The 22,974-nt window shown below is 39.2% G+C and overlaps 4 protein-coding genes across 5 annotated transcripts in view; 2 read left to right on the top strand and 2 right to left on the bottom strand.

Moving 5' to 3' along the window:
* The first annotated feature begins 319 nt into the window (after positions 1-319).
* Positions 320-6,203, top strand: prkag1 (protein kinase, AMP-activated, gamma 1 non-catalytic subunit). Its single transcript, XM_088423119.1, has 13 exons — positions 320-467; positions 1,638-1,689; positions 1,761-1,861; positions 1,984-2,065; positions 2,142-2,200; positions 2,288-2,333; positions 2,457-2,511; positions 3,052-3,178; positions 3,394-3,559; positions 3,788-3,825; positions 4,709-4,855; positions 5,088-5,187; positions 5,262-6,203. Exons 1-13 carry the CDS (start codon positions 459-461, stop codon positions 5,270-5,272), a joined length of 993 nt encoding a protein of 330 aa, XP_088279245.1. The 5' UTR covers positions 320-458; the 3' UTR covers positions 5,273-6,203.
* A 153-nt stretch (positions 6,204-6,356) lies between these two features.
* On the bottom strand, positions 6,357-12,462 carry LOC148418908 (activin receptor type-1B-like). The gene is made up of 9 exons (XM_088423117.1): positions 12,270-12,462; positions 10,895-11,143; positions 9,806-10,072; positions 9,492-9,722; positions 9,155-9,322; positions 8,898-9,054; positions 8,707-8,831; positions 8,490-8,620; positions 6,357-7,944 (listed from the first exon to the last, which is right to left on the bottom strand). The coding sequence occupies exons 1-9, from the start codon at positions 12,331-12,333 to the stop codon at positions 7,819-7,821; spliced, it is 1,518 nt and encodes a 505-aa protein (XP_088279243.1). The 5' UTR covers positions 12,334-12,462; the 3' UTR covers positions 6,357-7,818.
* The window catches only part of arhgef25b (Rho guanine nucleotide exchange factor 25b), a 23,462-nt gene continuing 12,708 nt past the window's right edge, over positions 12,221-22,974 (top strand). Inside the window, exons 1-4 of one of the 2 annotated variants that reach the window (XM_088423113.1) lie at positions 12,221-12,459; positions 16,487-16,708; positions 19,177-19,324; positions 19,836-19,933. In XM_088423113.1, the coding sequence (XP_088279239.1) occupies positions 19,885-19,933 (49 nt within the window). In that variant the 5' untranslated portion in view covers positions 12,221-12,459; positions 16,487-16,708; positions 19,177-19,324; positions 19,836-19,884. Of the gene's footprint in view, positions 12,460-16,486; positions 16,709-19,176; positions 19,325-19,835; positions 19,934-21,239; positions 21,616-22,974 lie in introns of those variants that run through there. The other variant, XM_088423112.1, reaches the window with a different exon arrangement.
* Positions 12,664-16,922, bottom strand: ankrd33ab (ankyrin repeat domain 33Ab). Its single transcript, XM_088423118.1, has 4 exons — positions 16,433-16,922; positions 15,667-15,796; positions 15,419-15,559; positions 12,664-14,910 (listed from the first exon to the last, which is right to left on the bottom strand). The coding sequence occupies exons 1-4, from the start codon at positions 16,688-16,690 to the stop codon at positions 14,072-14,074; spliced, it is 1,368 nt and encodes a 455-aa protein (XP_088279244.1). The 5' UTR covers positions 16,691-16,922; the 3' UTR covers positions 12,664-14,071.

The following is a 22,974-nucleotide window of genomic DNA, read 5'->3' as shown; positions in this document are numbered from 1 at the left end:
ACACCTTTACTGGTCCTTCCTGAAGTTAACCTCTAATTAATATGGTGACCTTCTGGTGGGATCATAAAAAAAGACTACATTCACACAAAGTTGTGTGCATTTACAATCATTCATAATACACAAACATAGCTTTTTTAGTATTTTCGAGTAATTTTCACCTTTAAAGTCCACTTGTACTGAACAGTTTGTCATAAAACTACCGTGCTACGTAAAGCTATACTGTATAAATTCTTGGCGTGGGGCCCAACTGAACCGTAAATCCCCGTGTTATTTATAGCGTAATTTGGCCAAACGCTTGCGACCACACATTTTGCTGCGCGAACTATACATTTATTACGGTAGTAACCTGCCAGGATGCTCTGGTTTGTCACGTAGCCGATGCACCGGATTTGCGAACCTTTGGCTGAAATTGTCGCACAAACGGAGCGGCCGCGGACGAGACCTGACACGAATGGAATATGGAGTGTGTAAGTTCCATGACTGATATTTTCCAGTTTGACTATTTCACAGTTTGCTCGGCTTCAGCTTCTGCGCCAGTATGAAACATGCTAACAGTAGCAAGCGATGCTAACCAAGTATTTTCGAAGTAGCTAGCTGGATATGCTTGGCATTATTGTGACATCTCTTTTGCATATACTTTCTGAAATAACGAGTTTAGTTAGTGATCCGAATACTTCTAGTTATGTTGAGCGACTTGAGTCACCTTGTAATGGTGATTTATTACCAACAGGCTTTGACTGGTCACTGCTAACGTCATTAGCTTGGAGTTGGAAGCAGAGTTTAGTAAAGCAACGAGTTTCATTATATTTCCCCAGTTGCTCAACATTGCCTTTTCAAAGCGATGTATGTACCTGTAAACACGCAATAATGTGAATTAAATCGCCGTTTAACTGTTATTTTATTGTGCAACTTGGAACAATTGGCTACACATGTTAATTGTGTTAATTACCAAGGGCAATAATCTTATTAAAAAGTGACAAAGAGGTCATGTTCAAACCATATTCTTTAGATGACGAGGTATACAACTACCTTGCACTCTTGCCACATGCCTTGTCTGAAAACAAATGCAGTGTAGCTCAGTTTCTGCCTAGTAGATTGATTAAAAAACAACTAATTTCCCTGCCTCTCCTTGACTTCAGATAGGTACAGAACTAAACCAAGTACTGTTGTTATTTTCATAGCATAACTGTCAATATTACAAACAGTTACTAATACACTTGCCTACTTGCTGCATTTACTGAAGAGTGGATCTCCTTACCCAAAAGAAGACTTAACCGGTAGCTGTTAAATGAAGAATAATTTCGTTCCTGTTTACTCAAGACAAGCAGTTTTTGTTTCTTGTGAGCTTAATCCATTGAGCCCACAGTAAAATATTATCTGAAAATAAATTATAAAGTAAAAAAAAAAAAAAGAATAATGCCTGTATTGTTTTCAGAAAGAGTGAAATTAAACTCAGTCTCAGTGTATGTCAATACAGAAAGTGTGCATAAGAAACACACTGCCAGTTCATTGTAATCAACCTTACTAGGGCCACAGGACACAATAAAGACCTTTGGGCAAAATGTTATGTTATTAAATGATCTGCATATTAGCCTGTTTTTAAAAACCTGTCTTGGCATGTTTTTTTCTCCCTTCAGATTCCGGCAACTGTTGAAGATCTAGAAAGTAAAAAGGATCCTCTCGTTGAGGGTAGGAGGCGAAATCACATAATGATGACATTTAAAATGACTTCTCACCCCTGTCTCACTTTTCCCTTTCAGACCCTGAGTACAATGTATACACCAGGTTCATGAAGTCCCATCGCTGTTATGATCTCGTACCCACCAGCTCCAAATTAGTTGTTTTCGACACCTCCCTCCAGGTTAGATAGTATCTATCATTCTTGAAGTTAAATTTGTTCTTATTTTGAACTGACACATACTGAATGATAATTTTTCTGGGAAAAAAACACAGTATTTGTCTTTTTTTTTTCATATATCACAGGTCAAGAAGGCATTTTTTGCCCTTGTTTCCAATGGGGTGAGAGCAGCCCCCCTATGGGACAGTAACAAGCAGTGCTTTGTTGGTAAGATTTAGTTTTTTTCATAACTACAGTAGAGTTTGTTCAAAACAAAACAGAATTGACCTAATGCTCTCTGCAGGTATGCTAACTATTACAGACTTCATTAACATCCTTCATCGCTACTATAAGTCTCCTTTGGTAAGTTAATGAATATACAGGTGTGGTGGTTTCCTGAGAAAGCGGACATTTAATCACAGATTTTTGTTGTTGTGAACTGTTTTTCAGGTTCAGATTTATGAGTTGGAAGAGCACAAAATAGAAACATGGAGAGGTGTGTATTTTATTTTATTTTTTTAAATTAACCTAAGTCCTTTAAGTCTTTCATGTGCCGGTAACTATTTTTAATTTAATGTGTTATTAAACGTGTTTTTTATGTATGCTTTCAATTTAACAGAGCTGTATCTTCAAGACTCTTTCAAGCCCTTAGTTAGCATATCACCCAATGCCAGGTTTGTATGTTTATTGTTTTTTGTGTTTGATTACATCTAGCCTCTTTAAGACCTTGCCCACTCCAGTTTGAACACGTAAAACCACGCCACTATATATATTGTTGGTAAAGACTGCATAACGTCTTGGATAATACAGCCTCAGAGTTTGGGAAACTCTTCTTTATTTTGGCATGATATGTATGCTAATATTTTATGAAGTCGGCTAATCACTAAATTAGTGTTTTTAAGCATACAAGCATCTGCTATTCGGCCACTAGGTGGTGGACCAGGACAAGCGATGGGGCTGTATGACACCATGGCTCTGGCGTAGCTTCTGCGGATGTTTTAGTCAACCTATTTTCAGTCAGCTTACCCAATTTGGTCAACTTTTGTTCTTAGCCCGAGTTATTTTGTTGAGAGTAGACAAAATCATTCCGATTTGTCAAGGTTGGTAACAACACTCTTCTCTGTTGTCAAATACAGGAAATTTATTTTCACTTCCCTTGAAGTTATTTTAATTGTAAGTGCCAAACAAAATCCCTTTCTCAATTTTGTTTCCAGCTTGTACGATGCCGTATCTTCACTGCTCAAGAACAAAATCCACAGACTGCCGGTGATCGACCCCTTGACTGGAAACACGCTCTACATCCTCACACACAAGCGGATCCTGAAGTTCTTGAAGCTCTTTGTACGTTTCTTTTGGCCTCACTTCTACCAAATAAGATACAGGACGATCAAAGCGGAACACCCTAGAAGTAGCACAATACCAACATTTTCTGAAAAAAAATATACCTCAAACGTCAAACAAAACTTGGCGCTTTGGGGGAATGAGTTTGAAACGAGAAGAACTCAGGCTTGTACAAACGTGCCTGCAAGCGAAGGACAATCTGTAACTGTTTTCAGATATCGGAGATGCCAAAACCGACGTTCCTGAGTCAAACTTTGGAGGAGCTGAACATCGGAACATTCCAGAACATTGCGGTGGTCCGCACAGACACACCGTTGTACACGGCGCTGGGTATTTTTGTAGAGCAACGAGTGTCTGCGCTCCCCGTGGTGGACGACAAAGGTTGGTGGGTTTACAAAGTGTATTTATTTTTATTTTTTGCAAATACCTGTTAGTTTCAGTTTCATCTATTGTCAACACTTTCTGGCATCTACGCAGCTGGATTGACATGATACAATGACAGCTACTCATACAAATAATAGCACTTACCTCTCATCACCATTGCACATAAATCGAGTGCATTATTATCATACTTTTCATTTTATTACTGATGCCTTCTCTGTTGTGCAGGTCGAGTGGTGGACATTTACTCCAAGTTTGATGTCATTGTAAGTTTATGTATACTTTACATTTATGTGTGTATTTATTCGGGTAAATTTGCAGTAGGGCTTCATCTAACGATTATTAGAATAATTCATCATTGTTTTGCCAATTAATTGGTGAATTGGATTTTTTTTGTTCAACTTCTTTTCATTTCTGACCATTTATTAAAAGCAGTATTTTTCTTTTTTAAATCGTTGATACAAAACCCCTTTTTTTTTTTTTTTATTAATGATTTGGTTGCCGGTGTCTATCAGAAAATTATCAGAAAAATTTATTTTCCCCCTATGCAGATGCTTGCAAATATTTTTATTTAATTTCAACACAATTTTATCAGTCTGCTCTCATATAGGGCTAAAGAAGTCTGTTAATAATTCCAGTTGAGCTCTTAATCTTAAGCATTCAGACACTTTTAGATCTCAAAACGATTATTCGGCCGCCAAGAATAATTTTCAATTGTCGAGTTATTTCCCGTTTAGAAGTAACATAGAACTAGTACATAGTACTAATACTTCCTCCAATTTTTAGATCAGTTTAGTGCATTTCACCCGAGTGCAATATCCATTTCATTACTTCACAGTGTAAAATGTTAATCTGTTCCAAATTAATCCGCACTCACTTAAAATTTTTCACAAAGCAAATGCAAAATGCTCTTAGTATTTTTATTATTATGAAACATTGTTGAGATTCCTTCATCCATGGAAGCAGCAGGGGAGATTAGTTAATGCTGTGTAATCTGGGTTGTGGAAAGAGCCTTTTAACGTAATTAGTTGAGGTGGATGGATACAAACGATTCAACCATGTGCACCTTGCTCCATATTACCATTCCAAAGACATGGTGTGGCCATGAGGCAATTTAAAGTGGTGAAAACATGAATGTGCTCCTTCCAGAACCTGGCAGCTGAGAAGACTTACAATAACCTTGATTTGACCGTGACCAAAGCCTTGCAGCACCGCTCTCAGTACTTCGAAGGGGTGCTGACCTGCAATCGCCACGAGACACTGGAGGCCATCATCAACAGACTGGTTGAAGCTGAGGTAAGGTCAGCGGAGGATTTTTGCCATGGATGAGCTGTTACCGTTATTTTGATACAAACTAGATGAAGCAATTTATGAAGAACTTGAGTGTGGGGAAAACTGAGAAATCAAAGGAAGAATGTCGAAGGCTTTGGAATCATGGAATATAATAGAATGATTTTGAATTATAGTATATGGAAAGATGTCATTGAGTCAGAGGTTCACGTAGAGTGATGATGTTTGTGTCATCCAGGTGCACAGGTTGGTGGTTGTGGACGAGCGGGATGTGGTAAAGGGTATCGTCTCCCTCTCGGATATCCTCCAGGCACTGGTGCTCACCGATCGAGATGAGGGTAAGCCGAGCGTTTGGCCGCACGGTAAGTCGCGCTCAACTCGATAAGTATAAGTTTGATTTTTCTGCCCATAGGCACCGCTTGATGCGAACGGTATCCACGTGGGAGGTGAGGCCCGAGCTAAGGGAGAAAAACGTGACATGAGGGAAGGAAGCGGGTGGGGGATTTTGACAGCAAATGAATGAGCTCGTCTTTCCTATTCACGACTTCATCTGTGCAAAAATACTTTGATGTTCACCAAGTTTTACAAAGTGAGCAAAACAGCACGTAGCACATTGAGCCAAATTTTACATCACAAGGGAGCCAAGATGCTCATTTTAATAATTAGTAATGGTCAGCTACCAGCAAAAGGAAAACATTCTTGGATTGATAAGATTTCTTCTCATTTGTGGTGAGGCAGTTATTCCATCCAACCACGCGCTAGTTAGATATTTTAATTGTCAACTAGGTTCATTTGATACTCCCCACACTCACATTTTATTTTATGGAAATACACTAAGACGTGATGTTGAGTTGAATTTGTCGTTACAACTAAAGTTGAGGTTTTATGGAGTAAGAATAAATTGAACTGACAGGTTCAGATTGTCAAGTGTTTAGTAGCAAATGAAGAACCTTGTAATCTGCCATATTAACTACTAACTGCATCCATAGACTCACTAAAGATGATTATAACATTTGTTGTATCCGTTTTTAAAAGATTTGACGTTTAAAATCCAAGACTACAACTATTACCTGTTTTTGTTACACAAACTATAAATTAAAAGGGATTTGTATTACTCATGAACGTGCTGTGTCATTGTTCTATTTGGAGAGTGGGCCAACACTGTAATAGAACTGGTCAAGCATAACCATTATTTCTTTGGGTATTTGTCATTTGAAACAACAACAACAAAAATATATTTCTACATTTCTGCTTTTATTTATGTTCCAAACGTGTATGTTTGAAACGTGTATAGAAATGCAATTGTTGTATAAACTGCAGCCAATTGTAAGGAGCAATAAATGTTCTTTGAGAATTTGTGTGTCATATATTCCTGTTCAGGTTCCTTGCGGTGAAGAAATACAAACCAAACCAAACCTGATCGAATGTTAATTTGGCTCATGGTTGGTTTCCCAAGGGGGCATGTATTTACATTGAATGTAAGACAAGTACAATTGGACAAAACAGCTTTCATTATTGCCTTTAATGTCCAAAGCTAGGTTCACACTGCAACCTGAAATGACCCAATTTGAATTCCAGTGTGAAGGACACAGATCAGGTTGTTTTTTTTTGGTCCCAAATACAACCCAGGCCACTTGGGTATGTGGTCCTAAATCCCATCCATATCCAATCTTTTGTCATGCCACTTGAGTCTGAACAGCCAGGTCGCATTCATCCAATTCGCTTGTAACAAACAAGCGACAAATGTCACAATCTTTGTATGATATCATACAGTATGTCCCCAATGTGCATGTGGGACAGTTTATGGCCATTGAGCATTCACAAGGTTAAATACAGCCTACATTTATACATAAATGTGAACAAACTCACAAAAAAAAAAAAAATTGGAATTGAGCATTGAGCCCTGCAGTGTGAACTAGCCTAAACACATAACCTGACAAGCCTTTACAGTGCATGTGACAACAAATATACATTGACAGTGGGTACAGTGGTCAGTTTCAGCATTTCCTCTCACCATTGTGAATTCAGTCATGTTAAAAACACATAAGTTACAGACAAGTGTGAGTCATGCAGCGAGGTCAGTAGTAATACACGTGAGGCCTTCTCTGGGCGGTCCAATCGCAAACAAATATAAATAAATATTGTTACAGCAAAAGACAAAAGTGCATCTGTTCCCTGAAACAAACATTTCTGAGAATTAGTTAAGTAGCACTCCTTACAAATATGCACAAAACAAGCTTTAATTTAATTTTAAATGACAGTGTCTGGGATGGAGATCCATTTTATTTTAAAACCTAAAGACAAACTTAGAGAATAATGTACGTGTGTGAGTCATTGGCATTGTTTTTTTTTTTTTTATACAAGCCTTTTAAAAAAGTTAGCAACGATAGGAAAACGCATCCCCACCCCTAAACTATGCTGTCAAAATGTTGGAACCAGTGGTGTCCTGTAAGATGCTGAGATGACATTTAAAACCAAAAAAAAAAAAGATGCGATCTGTGATTTGAGTGCATGTCTGACTACTGTGAGAAACCAACTACGACAGCAACACAAATCTGTGGGCAGTGCATACACTGCAACAGTCCATCCTTTACTGAAGCAATGAAGGGGGTTGTGCAGTTGCATTTGCACCCACGGGACCAGATGCGTTATTTTCCACTGAGGATCACTGAAACTCCCCATCACCTTCGTTATTATACATTCACTGTCACCGATTGCTTCCAAGTGCAGGGAAAGTCCCAGGATACTTTTAGTGGTGTGGAGAAGGGGAGTCCAGTCCGTCAGGTTTCTGGGTAGGCGAGGTAGGATTTGTCAGATATCAAGTGCCTTAAAAACTCCCAAAGCTACTTACTGTCTTTGCAGTCATCAATAAAGTGGTCACATATTCTTAGGGTGTCTGAGGAAGGCAAAATTGAAGATGTGACACTTCCATGAGCTGATTTCCACTGTTTGTCCGCCTGCAGAGATGATCAGATTTTAAAGTCTTCTTTGACAGTAAGCTGGGACAAGCTCTTTTTGATGCGCAGGGCAGTCAAGCGGGCAGCGCCATTGGCGTACCAACACTCTCTCATTATTTTGCCCATAACGCGCAAAGCCTGGAACAGAAGGAAAAGCAGAAATGAATTTTTGTTTTCAAATTAAGAGCAAATTAGTTGAAGCAACATGTTGTTGACTTCTGTTTTACTGATTTCTTTGCAAAATGTATGCCTTTATTTTGTTAACGTTTATACAGATGAACATTTTCGTGAGTGACCAAATTGTACAGCAGATGAACTAGAAATAAAACAGCTGATGTTGCATTATCTATTGGATTGCAAAAAAAAACCCACCTATTGATACCACGACAAATGTAGTTCCAAGGTTTCATAAAATAGACACATGGCTCAGCATTGGTTTTTAGTCTTTTAAGTGCCTGATCAATATAGATTTTTGGAGGCAATGGCATTTGGCAGAAAAAAAACAAACATTACAGCGTAATCTGCTCAAACCATTAGGTGTTGGTGTAGATATCCATTTTCTTTTGATGGATTTTCATTATTCACAGGTTAGACTGGTACCTATTCCCCGCCAGGGAGGTTTATGATTCTGCGAGTTCGATGAATTGTTATACGGTGGTAGAAAATATTCCATATGTTATTACCTCATGGCTCTGCCACCAATTTGAGATGTTGGGCCGTGTCTTTTGGTCACACACCACCTTTTTCATGTCTTCTACCGAAGGATCCGATGGCACCAGATCGTAGTAGGGCAGCTGATATTCTTCATGGATACCTGCCAGCACAGCACAACACAAAGTTAAGAGCTGCACTGCATGCACAGGGCTTGAATAACCCGAGTGAAAACAGATCGTGCGTCACCTCCGCTGTTACAGCGGCGCGCAATCTCCCAGTAGACCAGCCCCAAAGCGTAGATATCGGCACATTTGAACGAGTCAAAGTGTCTGGTGTTGATCGTCTCATCCAGGACTTCCGGAGCCATGTACCTGGAAGGAATATGTTTACCGATGGCCAGAAGTCAAGAGGAAAAACATGTTCTCCGAGCGACCCACCTCTTGGTTCCCACTCTTTGGTTGGGAGCGATGTCGATGGTGTCAGTGACAGAGTCGTGACGGACGGCTAAGCCCAGATCGGCGATGGCGCAGGTGCCGTTCTTCTTCACGAGTATGTTCTTGGACTTCAGATCACGGTGGGCGATGCCGGGCTTTCCTACAAAGTTTGAGAAGATGAGAATTGTTAATGTTAGAAGTACTACTTCCCCCCCCTAGTGGCCTACAGCAGTCAGTGCATTTTGTCCAAGGGGGTGCACCTTGCGTTCCGAGTATCTCCATGTGCAGATGTGCCAGGCCACTGGCAGCAGTCAAAGCCAATTTGATCATCCCTTCTGCCGTAACAGAGTAGCGGTTCAGGTAGTCGAACAGGGACCCGTACTCGTGGTAGTCTGACACCAACCACAGCTGAGTCCAAGTGCCATTGTCTGAATACCAAGACAGACAATAATTGCTCATTGATTTGTGTTTAGTTAAGTATCGATGTGTTGAAAAGTTAATGATGAGGAGGGTATGAAAGGCAGGTCACAGATGTGCCTCACATGAAACAAAAAGAAACATGTCCTCTTTTTCTAAAAAGACGGGCAAGATGTGCACCTTTGTTGTCGGCTGCAATGAAGCCAAGGATGTTCTCGTGGCGTATCATGATGGTCTGATAGATTTCCGCCTCGCGGAACCAGGAGCGCTCTTCTCTGGAGGAGAAGATTTTCACCGCCACGTCGCCGCCCCGCCAACGTCCTCGCCACACCTCTCCAAAGCGTCCCTTTCCGATGACTTCTTGGAGAACGATTGTTCTGGCTACCGTCCTCTGGACAAACAGAGGCAGGCCTGAACAGAACAACGAGAGGGAACGATGTGAACGGCGGACATGAAAGTTGACGTGCGGTCCGGGAATTACATTTTGCCCCTACCTGAGCCGGAACCAGACGTGGATAGATCGTAAATGAAGTCCTGCAGGCTCCTGTCGTTGGGCATGTAAAGGTGGTCGCAGGAGGGGTCTTCCACCTCGAGTCTCTGTCTGTGGCCACAGGCCCGCCGCTGGTATTGGCACACGAGAACTCCGAGCAGCAGCAGCAGACAAAGCAGGAGTAGCGGCCCTACTATCACGGCGACCAATTCCAGCAGCCCCCATGTCTCCCCTGGCCACAAACCGACATCGGGGCCGGACTGGGTGGTCACTGAAGAAAGTGAACTGGGTATTAGTTTAAATGGAATGCAAAACCTAACCAAGCCAAGAACTAGTCCTGCTTACTAATGTGCTTGTGGTTTTCTAAATAGGCAACTATGATGAATAAAAAAGATTTTTTCCAAGCAAAACTGGTTTCCTCCATTTTCTGCTCTGTATCAAGGTCCAAATTATGAAATGTCACAAATAATTCCCAAAATAACGGCTCAAATAATTATAATCTTATGACAGACTCCCCGTTTTGGTTCTAAATTAGATGTGGGATTCAGTTGCTGTTCAGCAGTTTTTTTAGAGTCTCTGGCTCTGTCTCTGGTATTCACTTCTTTAATACGTGAACTGAACTTCAAACTGAACAATTTTTGCGATTCCACAATATCCAAATCTGTAGAGCACTAGCTGCAATCCAAACAAAGAAAACAAACAAACCAACACTGATGAAATCATCCCATCCTTGGCAGAAGTAATTACATAATCCAGCAGACTGCAGTGAATATGTGTGGGTTGAGTTGGGTGAGGACACTGTGTCTCTATTTTCTGTGAGTCCACTGAACATGCAAACTTGGTCGTCACATAACATGTTGAAATGTGTCTTTCTCAGACTCCAAATGAATAATGTTGTACACTTCAGAAGTGGGTACAAGTTACATAAATAAATGATTCAAAGTATTTTAATTTAACAGTTTGTGCAATATTGCTTTAATTCAGTTTGTTCTGCTGCTCCTTTTGTTGTGCCTGCCTAAGCCATTGGAGCAGTATCATATATACTCTTGTCCTGCAGTACTCAAATTGTTGCTGTAGTGGTTTTCATTCTCACCAGATGGCACTTTGACGTCAATGCTGTTGCAGTAGTCAGTGTAGCAGCAGTAGATGTTGACTAGACCTTCTGCACTCAGACAGTAGAAAGGCTGTCCAGGAGGTTCAAGTTTGTCTCTGGTGATGCAAGTCCGAACGTGCTGATCTTGACCATCAATGAGGGACGTGGAGGCCATGCAGGCTCCATCCGTCTCGCACCAGAAGCCTGTCGTCCTCTCACATTCCGCAGTGGTGCAGTTGCACAGAAGAGCTGTGGGGATACAAAAGGCATGATTAAAGGCAGTAGCGCCTGAGACAGTCACAAGCTATGCCTGAAAAATCAAACAGATTTCATTTGAGAGTTTAAAGCATCATCATGCGTGACAACACAAGAGATGTCAGTAAGTCTCATGAGACTGGTTAGTTGCATATTTATAGGACCGCTGCAGAAGTGTATCAGTGAAGGAAATAAGGACAAAAAACGTTTATGCAAGGATCTTTTCCTCATAATGGATTCCACTTTTTGGTCCACAACAAGCTTTGTGTTTCTGTCAATAAGCATTTATTTTGAGCAGCACTCTGTGTTGCTTTTAAAGTACAAAACGTGCTTTGTGAAGCATATTATTCTGAAGATAAAAAGTTCCGGCTGGCAAACACTGAGGTGTCCCAGAATGCCTCTGTACAATATTTGCCTTGAAAGGTGTAACCTGTTTTTGCCTGGTCAACTGGGATAGAGATGAAAATGAGTCTTGCTTGGGATTTTAAGTGAATTGTCCCAGAATGCTTCTTACAATCTGATCCAGATGACTAGTCATATAAATTTATTTACTAGTTATCATTTAGACTTGAAAAATGTTGGGCACAGTCCCAGCTCACAGGTCAACTAGAATAGGGATGAAAATGAGACATGCTTGAGACATGAAGTGGATTTCCCTAGAATGTTTTTTATAATCTGACTAGTAATTCAAATCTATTTTCAATCATCATATACACTTGACAAAATGTTGGGGACCGTGCAGTGCCACCAAATATATAATATATTCAAGAAAAACATCTCTGCAAGAGATGATTTACTTGATGATTTACTACTTGTTTACTTCACTGTAAACAAGCGTTCATGACTTCTATTAGGTGAGATGAGTTCAGTTGTCACAACGTTACGAACGGAAACGTCATACAAGTTACCTGGTTTGAAAACAGCTCTACGTTAGCAGAACGAATGCACGCTCAGTCATGGGTTTATTGTAATTTTAAAAAACAACAGAACAAACAAACAAAAAAAGCGAGAGCCAACCTTGTGACAAGGCTAGCTCAACTAGCATATTGATGCTAGCGTCGAACGCCACAATGATTCGCCTTGTTGGTTCGGAGGGAAACAAAAACAAGATGCGACTCACCTTCACAGCGTCTGTACAGGACCAGAGAGCTAACGAACACCACAGAAACCCATATATTCGCCATAATGAACAAAAAAAAAAAAATACAAACGCGGCGTTTCACGACATCGTAGCAGGTTTTTGCTAACTAAGTTAGTTTGCTAACGTGAGATGAGGCGAGGACACATGACACGAAATTCTCCTCCTACAGGCAAGTACAACTCACACTGACTGTTTAGAAGCAATAGCATAACAAATGACATCATCTATCTATCTATCTATCTATCTATCTATCTATCTATCTATCTATCTATCTATCTATCTATCTATCTATCTATCTATCTATCTAATACAGTAGGCATAATGATTAAAACAAATTCTATACATTTGAGGACTACTGTGGAATCCTCTATTTTAATGTGTTTGCTACATATTTACAATATTTACATGTTTTGCATTGTTCAACAAATATACATTTGAAAAACAGCCAGCAAAATATATGTACACAATAATACAGATTCATATTACAGTAGGTCCATCCATTTATTTTCTGTAGCAGCTGAATCCTCATTAGGGTTGCAGGCCTGCTGGTGCCTATCCCAGCTGTTAGGCGGGGGTCACCCCAAACTGGTTGCCAGCCAATTGAGAGTTTATTGAAAAGACTTTGCACTCACGGGTTTTAGAGTCATAGTCAGAAGAAGAAAAAAACAAACACCCACAAATTTTGTTCATAGTCACAAGAAAATGATTCAAAGCCTCACATTTTAGACTCATACCATACATACAAGCTGTAACTTTTACTGATACGAATGGTTAAACTGCACATACGAATAATTAAACATACATATGTCTTTTTGACAGCAATCTTACTCCATAGAACTGGAGCTCAATTTTCAATTTCCAGGAGTTCACATGCACCTTGCACACCACTCGTGTGCACCCCTGTCTGTTATAACATGATTGTGTAGTACAGAGATTGACTGTAGATGGGAAAAAAAGTGGACCACATATTATACGAATGGCTGGGCCATCAATAAGGTTAAAAAAAAAAAGTTAAAATTGAATGTAAGACTAGTTTGTATATGTGAAGGTAATAATTCATACTGATTTTAACTATATTCATAATTTATTTTATACATTAATGAAAGGTATTTAATTGAAAATGCATAGTTAGAATTGTTTTATATGTATTTTTGTAACAATTGTAAAATACATAATTCAATATAATGAATAATTTAACATTGTTTTAGGAGATAAATGAATAAAAATACATTTTTAACTAACCTAATTTTTCCCTTCCCTGTTGTAGTCCCATCTGTGCCTTTTGAACTCATGAGGTAGATAGAGTAGATGCATAAAACAGAACTAATAAAACAGTACCAGTAATGATAACGATGATGGATGACATTAAAATGTGGACCCTGAGTTTTTGTAATCAAGCCTTTACAAATGCTCTGATTGAAACCTATACATAATGCAAATCCTATATAAAATGCTCTACCCACCCCAAAAATGAAGAAAAATGTACTTTAGTTAAACATACAAAAAACTGTGTGAAATAAATGCAAATGTCAATTCTAGAGATCAATTCTATGCCCTGAGATGGAAAATGACCTTGAAGAATGAGAATATCCACAACTGTTTTCAACTTTATGATAACTGGGACAAAAGTGGCGAAAAAAACACGTCAAATACTAAACTGTGCAAAAACCCACATGCCCAAAAAGTGACAATTTGCAGCTCAATAATTTTACTGGTTTGCAGCCGTGAGTGGTGATTGTAAAAAACAGCAAGTTTGTTTGGATGACGCTTTAGGAATCATGTTATTTTTTGGTCTTTGTGCTGTCCCTGTCTCTTTTTTTCTCATTTTTCTCTTTCTCCTTTTTCTCCTTCTCCTTTTTCTCCTTCTTCTTCTCATCCTTGATCTCCTTATATTTCCACTTTGGTGGTTCCAGGTAGCCTTTTTCCATCTTCTTCTTCTTCTTTTCTTTCTTTGGCGTGGCTTCTGTGGGTCTGTTGATATTGATCTGGGGGATGCATCCCGAGGGGAACACGCTGTTCCTCCGGGCCATGCTTCGGGGGATGAACTTGGAGGCCACCTTGGTAGAGGCCAGTGAGAGGATGCTGCCTCTCCTCTCGGGGTCAGCGCAGCAGGTCGTAGCAATGGAGTCTGCTGAGTGGATGGAGGGAATGATGTGTGACACGGAGCCGTTGCTGTGGCAAACGGAACTTTCCTCCAGTTCCTTCTCGGAGTGTTTCTCCATCAGCTCCGGTACGGCGAGGCGCCTTTTGCCCACCTCGGGTGGACTGGTGGGGCAGAATGGACGACAGCCTGTGGAAATGAGTGGACTGTGGATACTAGTGGTCATGCGCACCATATGGTCCATAACTCCATTGTCCTCGGGGTCACGAGGAAACCGGAATCCGAATGTGCTTTTAATGTGATGGGTAATCCTTTCCCGGGTGCTTTTTTCCGCCATGGCCTTTGCGACCCTCTCTTTGAGCTCGGGCCACTCCGGGATGTAACTTTCACAAAACTGCTCAGCTTTTGGCCTCATTTTGAGGCAGCGCAGACGATGCAGTGTCTCATAGCGACCTGTTTTTAGTGCCCAGTCTTGAGCGCACTTTCCTCTTGAGGTGTCTGTCACGTGTATGTCAGCACCTACACAAAGAAAGGGATGGAGCATAAAAGTAAGCATTACTGTGCAAAATGACTTCAGTAGGTACCACGATTCAACAATAAGAATCAATGAATTGATAATCAAATTAATTGATGATAGAGGTTTCATAATTCGTCGGTTAATCGACAAGTAATTGATTATCAAATTATTCAAAACTTATTTGAATAATCCAATAATTATGTAGAGCTTTTCTGATCACTGATTACCGGTGGCTCTTTTTTAGTGTGATAATATGTTCGGAATGATCCCTTAAACCGGTCTGGCTCTGGCGTCATACTGTGGCGGACAAAGTTAGCTGGCTTAAAATATGGACAGCTCAACAGCCTGGCCAGCTATTCTGGAACCGAACGTTTGGAAGTTAAAGGGATAATGGCCGGCTTTCAAAAAAAAGATCTGTGTCATCATAGTAGAGCAGCTACTGTATGAGTGAATGGTGTTGTAACTGCCGACCCAACTTAATCATCTTCATCAATAAATTTTGTTACGTACCTGCCATAACAAGCGCAGCAACCACATCATCGCGGCCAGTCATTGCAGCTTTGATGAGGGCTGTGAAGCCACGGCAGTCTTTTATTTCGGTGTCTATTCCGGGATAATAATTCAGGAGGTACATGACTGTGTTGACATGACCTGGAGATCAAAAAGAGGTACTTACAGACAAATTTCATAGATAATAGTGGAGGTTGTTGGGATGACAAATGGATGCATCTGTATTGTAGAGTTTAGTTCTGACCCACCTGCTTGGGATGCAATCATCAGGGCTGTGTTGCCTTCATTGTCCTGATGATTAATGTCGATAAAGGGACAGGTGTTAAGACTGTAGACAATGTCTACGAATCCTTTGCAGCAAGCCACCATCAAGCCATTCTGAAGAAAATAGTTCACAAAATACAAGGAAATGATGGACATTTGTAGCACCTCTTGAATGTGTGTACAATCTAGGCTGGTTTAAATAATTTTGAAATAATCTGGTGTAAATCTTTTTTTTTTTATGTTTGATTTTGTAAATCCTCTACTTTGTTGGTCTCAAACTCAAGGTATGGGGACCAGATCTGGCCATTTTATGTGGCCCATGAAAGCAAATCAAGCATGTTTACAATTACGTTTCTTGACTTCTGATGCCCAATAAAATATATATTAATATTTATCTGTATAGATAATAATATGACCAGATGATGATACATTAGTATGGGTTCACAGTCATAACGGCCTTCCGGGGGAAACTATAAGTACAACGTGACAAAAATGTTTAGGTTAATTTCTGGGGAGGTATTTTAAACTGCCCACCTCATTACTGTATATACCGTATATCGAAAGGTCTATGTGTGCGTCTTGGGTTTAACTAAACAACTGAATTAATCGACAACTATTTTTATCAAATTCATCTCTGTTTCTTGTTAATTGATTAATCGCTTCAAATACTTCATCTAAATCAACATTTCTCAAATTCTACAATTTTCAGCTTCTCAACAGTAAATAGCAGGAAAAACATGTGACCCTTACCCAATTATTGATGTCCAAGTCCATGACCTCCTCTCTTGTCACCCCTCTCTCCAGAACCCTTCGCAGAGAGACCGGGTCATTGCGAGCACATGCTTGGTATAATGTGGATGCCGCTCGCCCATCGGATGTCTCCGGCGTGTAGTCCGGCAGCACAGAGTCATCGGACAAAATGCTGTCGGAATCCCACCCTGACTGAGAGCTGTCCTCCTCCTCATCGGGGCCTGCGCCCAAGTGAGGGTCCTCTGCTGCAGTGGCCATATTCCCAACAGCGGTCAGGTGAGATGATGCTCTATCCTCTGGCTACATATACCAGAGAGTCAGAGACGAGATGGAATAATGTAGCCGAGGTGGAGACAATCATTACAATCCGGCAGTGAGGCCTAAAACACTCATACAATGGTTTGTTGTTGGAGAAAGTCGGTAGCAAGAGTCCACCTGTCAAGGATTATGGCTGTATTACCTGGCTGTCATGGGGTGGGGGTAGCCACGTGAAGGCCTTCACAGTTAAGTAACTGGATCAGGAATTAAAAGCCTTGCTGAGCGCACATGCCTACTAAATTAGGAATAACCCTTCACCAGAATAGCCTCAGTCACGGGTAGCGTCTGTCAACAGCAGTTCTATCTATCTATCTATCTATCTATCTATCTATCTATCTATCTATCTATCTATCTATCTATCTATCTATCTATCTGTCTGTCTGTCTGTCTGTCTGTCTGTCTGTCTGTCTGTCTGTCTGTCTGTCTGTCTGTCTGTCTGTCTGTATCCATCCATCCATCCATCCATCCATCCATCTATCATGCACATGAATGCATGTTTGGTATCTTCCAAATGCATGCATGTTGGGAATCTTCAACTGTCTGCTTAATTCGATTCAGATTTTTGAGTCTAAGGTTCTATTCAGAATCAACTCCATCCCTAATCAGCGATTAAATGCATTTTTTTTATTTTTTTTATTGACGGTGTGTGAAATAAAAATTGAATCACAAGGAGGAATAAAAGTTAGCTGGCAGCATCCACTGCTGCAAAGGCCATTCTCAAAATAAAAGTACCATTGCATTTATGACTGTGTTTTATTCTGTGTGTTTATTTTGAAGTTAGCCTTCACAGCACTCCATTGGCGTGTCACATAATGTTATTGTTTCTTCCTTTCTTCCTTGAAAGTACACGCTGTGTAGTTACAAAAAGTGTACAAAAGGGTGGATATGCTCAATTATTTACCTTTTTCCATCCAGTGGGAGAGCATATAACTGTTCTGCCTGCCATTACGTGTCACAGGCATATATTGTTAAACCAGATCCGGAAATTTATAAATTAAACAATATAGTATCATAATAGATATACTAAATAGTAAAGAATTCCTAATAATAATTCTGTGTCTTTGCATTTAACTTTTGTCCAAATGCTGCCACAAAGTTTCCTAAAACTTGTGAAAACTATATGATCAAGCAAGACCAGCAAAGTCTCATGCATTTACTCTGACGCACAATATTAATCCCACCAGTGAGAACCATGTTCCCAACAGATTGTTATGTTACTAAAATCACAAGTGCAAACAAACAACGGAATGTGTTTGTGTGCTGTGTGACGTTGAGGTTGACCACGAGATGGCGCCCTGTTTTTCATTGCCACACGCACAGACTCCTTACTGTGTGTTTTGGATTGTGATAAACATCTCAGCCTTGCCTTGTAGCATTAAGGAAGTAATGAAATAAATCAATTCGGAATTAAAAAAAAATATATATATATATATATATATATATATATATATATATATATATATATATATATATATATATATATATATATATATATATATATATATACACACACACACACACACACACACACACACATATGTGTGTGTACAAACAAGTCTTCATGGTCTGTGAGTCGAAGAACTTTTGAGGAGAATAACTTCGCAACCAAGGGTTGTTGTTTTTTTTTATTTTTTATATAAGACTGTAATAAATTGATTGATTGCATCACATTTAGGAATGTTAAAGTGTTACATAAACCAGTAAAGTTAATAAAGATAAAAACGACAACTAATGGCTTTTTCATATCTTATTTTCATTGGTAAGGTTTGTTGTGAAATCCAAGTTAAAGGTTACTGTGTACAAGGAAAATGAGTCTTTTCCGGCTTTTCTTTGAAAAATTAGAATGCTCTCGGGTCATTGCCTCATCTGACCTCTCTTGGACTTAAGAGGTGTTACCTGAACCCTTTATCCTCCTTTCTTGCCCTCCTCCTTTTGAAAAGGTAAAAACAAGTACCTCTAACCTATGCTAATCAAACATTAATGCTCCAAAGTGTCCAAATGCAGAAATGCATTTTCAGAGTCAATTACTGGAAGTATGTGTTTGCTTTTATGTACACTGTAGGTTTGTGCTTTTTGAAAATGTTAATTCAAACATGAGGACTCTGTGAAATCACTCCAGAAAGTATAAGCTGTCTAAACTGTCAGCTTGACATTTAACAATGGATGTTGATAATGATAGTTATTGGGGTTTACTGAGACAGTTCAAAAGCCGTCTGTGGAACAGAACCCGTGGGACTTGTGGGACGTGGCTGTGGGCCTGTCTGGACACATCAAACCCCCTCCCTCCTCTCCTAACTTGAGGGGAGATCTTTCTGCATCTGACCAGCTGTCCTCATGTGCCCAGGAGTAGAAAACGTTGCTTCTTTTGTTCTCCTGGAGTGAAAGTCAAACACGATGACTGACATGTTTGTCTAACTCTTCCTCAGTCTATTCAAAGAAGGTGCAAGCATTGAAGAAGATCTGGAGATGAACAGCAGACATTGATTTATGAGGAAAGGAGCAAGAGGTAAACAATAAAGACTTTGGCCGACGAACAAGTGAGGATTGACCAACCAAGGAGACAACACTGATTGAGTGAGTAGTCTTTGTCATGGAAATTATGCAAAATTTAAATCTTCAAAGTATTACTCCCGCAAATGCATTCATAATTTTGATTTGGAAGTTTTGTTTAGCAAATCTGGCCTTCCACCCATTTCAGTGATATTTAACGTATGTTTATTTAGTTAGTGCTAAGCTTTTAATTTGTCAGGAAGTTGCTCTGTTGTCTTGTCTCATAGTTCTTTTGGAAATCATGCTTATTTACCATTCAGCTTGTCTCACTTATGCTGTTAAGGTTAGAATGGTCAGAGACTTTCTGCTGATAAAATAAGAAGACAAAATTAGCAGAGCAAAAAAGTGCAATGAGAGATTGAACTACATTGAATGTGACATTTTTTAGCCCCATCGCCACACCATTTATACATCAAATGACTCCAAATGTCTCAAAGTATAAATGTAAACAAAATCATTTGTACATGTTTTCAGGAGAAAAGGGAATTTGTGTGTTCATTGAAATTTCTTGAGACACATTTTTTGTGACATTAAGGACTGCAGCAGAGAACCTGTTGACTGATGACAACAATTAACACACCAAGATGGAGTTCAAGTGGGCCAGGAGGTCCAGCGTGACTGGAGTACGCAATGGTAATAATCATAACGATAATACGGACTCCCACAGACAGTTATGTTGTGTTTTGTTGATCACAAAGCATGGAATTGTTGTTGATGTTTATTTCTTACAGCAAATTGAGTATCATTTCAAAATTGACAAATAGTCATGACCAAATATAAACACTGTTGTAGGGAATACAAATAGCAAATTTCAGATAACAATATTTTCTGACGAGATAAAAAGAAACACGAAGTACAATAGATCTTGATTTGCTTGAGTGGGCCACAAAAATCATTTGTTTGCCAAGGGTAAAATACATTTGAACTCGTATTTAACTACGAAATCAGAATGTAAGAAAATAGATGTGTTTAAAATATAATTTGGTTAACATGGCTAGCAAAGGGAAGAAAATTATTCCATGAGATTTTACACAGGTCACTTTATGATCAAGGTAGGAGTCAACTCTCATCTTTGACTGAATGATTAAATATTAAATGGTTAGACTTATTCAAATAGTATCTGATGGAAGTGAAGCCAACACTCTTCATTTACTTTCACATTGTGCTGATCAAACGTACACAATAATCAAGATGTTACATAATCCATGATGAATAAAAAGCTTACGCTTGTCCTTCACTGACTATTTCCATGTTTTGGTTCGTGCAAGTTTATTTGCATTTGAATCGCCCTAGCAGTCACCACATGACTGGACAGCTGTACTCAGAAGATCATCTAGTCATGAATACTTAATCTTGCTTTCGAGATTAAATCTGCCCTCCACCATCCTTACAGCTCATATCACTGCTGATATTTCCACTTGTTGCTCTTTCCACTAACTGTGGTCACAAAAGCAAGTAAGAGTAGATCTTATTATTCGGACATGTTGATTGGATGTGTTTTAAGGACTTTGTAAAATGTGGTTAAGATATGATTAAGAAGAATGCAAAAAGAAAAAGATTAAACAACTTCTGTATCTCGACCACTGTGGGGCACTAATACTAGTCATGGAGACGAATTAAAAAGACTTTACAATTACGTACTGTGACAATAAACGACTATGATTTAAATTAGTGTTTGTTGTATTGCCGGTCTCCATGTCTTCCTGCGGGTTGATGTACATTTGGGAATAGTTCATTTTTGCAATACCATAGTTGTATAGTTGTCCTATTTTTTTGTCTTTTTGGTAGATGCAGTTTCTATTCTTAAACAAACTGTTTATCAAAACAGAAGTCCAAAATCATAGTAGGGAAGCAAAGGAGGGTGATCAGGGGGAGGCAAGAGAGTGAGAGGAGGCGGAGCTAAGCTTTCCTTGTTGGCTCAGCCATGTCAGCGTGTTATCCCACCCTCATCACATATCCCACCACTCTCCTTCCCTTTCTTGCATCCCCTCAACTTCATATAGTCCTTCTCATCAAATCTTCTCTTACTATCTGAAAGATAGTGTTTCGGGCATTTTTGTCTGCATTTTTTTTTTTTTTCTGGAAAATGACGAGGGGACACTCTTTATGCCTTTTCCGCTGGGGATTACCACCGGAGTAGTGTACGACTTTGTCAGTGTTTATCCACCGCCATGCTTTTAATGGATGTGACTCTTGAATGTGCCAGTGGCAAAGGGTGGTCATGAAAGGGGGTCACCGGCAACGGGGATGCGGGTGTCAGCACCTGTTTCGAAAACTGCTCCCTAAATGTGGATGCTGCTTTGTCCAAGTGAGAGGTACAGTCGTTAGTTGCTTGTCTGAAAAACTCTACTAGATGTTTTCTAGTCTGTTTTCTCACGTTCTTTTATGTGACTAGTTTTATCTGTAATTTTAGTCTTAATCTGATTTTACATACCAGCTGTAAAATGTGTTATTTGGACTTAATAGACGTTTATCACGAATAGTCTTGATTGTAAATTGAAAGAAACTGAAAATCTGCAGATCAAGTTTGAAACATTTAAATTTGAATGAGTTATCCATATTTTACAAATAACAGTGATTTCTAAGCATAGTTCATTTAATTGTAGGACTGAGCAATATGGCTCCCCCAAAAGTGATACATTTTCTTCAATCATTCTGGATTATTATGGTTTTAATTCAAGAAATAAAGCCAACAAACATTTATTTAAAATTTATGATTTTTAAAATTGAATTCATTCCATTCATTGCCCAGCCCTACTTAATTGCTCTGAAAACTGTTTGCTTACTACAAATAATGTGTCTTTGTTCATCTATCAACATCAAGCAGGGACAAGCAAAACTTTGAAAAAAATTTCTACGACAGTAAATTCAATTGCGTACCCACTTTTGGTAACATTTTTGTTTAGTAATTTCCCATGAGATTTAGTCCCATTTATAAAATATGTGCCTTGGTTTCTATAATATAAAAATCTGAACATGAAATATCAAATATTCAGATAAAAAAGGGTTTTGTTTTGATCAACCAACATCACTATGCAAAAGAGGAATACTGCATCAATATTTAGTAGTAGGATTAATGTACAGTACATTATCTGGTGTTTAGTCCTCCAGTATAACATTGGTAATTTTGTATACACTGTGTGTGTGGTAATCAAAATTAATACTCATGACACTGTAGCACTGGTTGGAGCCAAAGCAACTAAACACAAAGAAAGAAACACACTAAGATGCACATGCACACACACACACACACATGCATTTTATAATCATCAATGTATTGACCCTTAAATCCTGTGTTTTTCCAGTTACTCACAAAGTGATTACAGATTACCTTTATGGATGGATGCTGAGAATGGATGTGCAACTTGTGAAAATAAGCCGAGCAGGAGAGGTTTTTTTTATGTATGGTTATAAAACAAGGAACAAAAAGAATTCGTGGAGAACCAACCACTAGGTCAGCTACTCAGAAAAAGAGCGTCTAATATCCCTAAAAAAAGAACAAACTCCAATGACGATTTGCTAAAGCAAAAGGCATTAAATAGTCTTAAGATTCATTATTCACCTTCATATTTAGATTTTTTTTTTCTAAACTGCTGCTGAAGTCTTGGAAAAAGACACATGGCTGCAGTCATAAAGCACTGCTTGCCAGATCTATGAATGGACAGGGGAAGTCA

Source organism: Hippichthys cyanospilos, chromosome 9 (genome assembly GCF_059441005.1).
Source record: "Hippichthys cyanospilos isolate Australia breed blue-spotted pipefish chromosome 9, RoL_Hcya_1.0, whole genome shotgun sequence".
Classification (NCBI taxonomy): Eukaryota; Metazoa; Chordata; class Actinopteri; order Syngnathiformes; family Syngnathidae; genus Hippichthys; species Hippichthys cyanospilos.
The sequence above is the reverse complement of the archived record's forward strand: the minus strand, read 5'-3'. Positions and strand labels throughout refer to the sequence as shown.

Excerpts from the sequence above, each read along its gene's own strand:
- prkag1 (XM_088423119.1), top strand. Across the intron at positions 2,334-2,456 it reads CAAAATAGAAACATGGAGAG|AGCTGTATCTTCAAGACTCT; the intron begins GTGTGTATTTTA and ends TCAATTTAACAG. Across the intron at positions 3,826-4,708 it reads ACTCCAAGTTTGATGTCATT|AACCTGGCAGCTGAGAAGAC; the intron begins GTAAGTTTATGT and ends TGCTCCTTCCAG.
- LOC148418908 (XM_088423117.1), bottom strand. The coding sequence starts at position 12,333 with ATGGCGAATATATGGGTTTCTGTGGTGTTCGTTAGCTCTCTGGTCCTG. Across the intron at positions 8,832-8,897 it reads CAAAGAGTGGGAACCAAGAG|GTACATGGCTCCGGAAGTCC; the intron begins GTGGGTCGCTCG and ends TATTCCTTCCAG. Across the intron at positions 7,945-8,489 it reads ATTGGTGGCAGAGCCATGAG|GCTTTGCGCGTTATGGGCAA; the intron begins GTAATAACATAT and ends CTTCTGTTCCAG.
- ankrd33ab (XM_088423118.1), bottom strand. The coding sequence starts at position 16,690 with ATGGCCACTGCAGCAGAGGACCCTCACTTGGGCGCAGGCCCCGATGAG. Across the intron at positions 15,797-16,432 it reads ACTTGGACATCAATAATTGG|AATGGCTTGATGGTGGCTTG; the intron begins GTAAGGGTCACA and ends TATTTTCTTCAG. Across the intron at positions 14,911-15,418 it reads TGCTGCGCTTGTTATGGCAG|GTGCTGACATACACGTGACA; the intron begins GTACGTAACAAA and ends TTCTTTGTGTAG.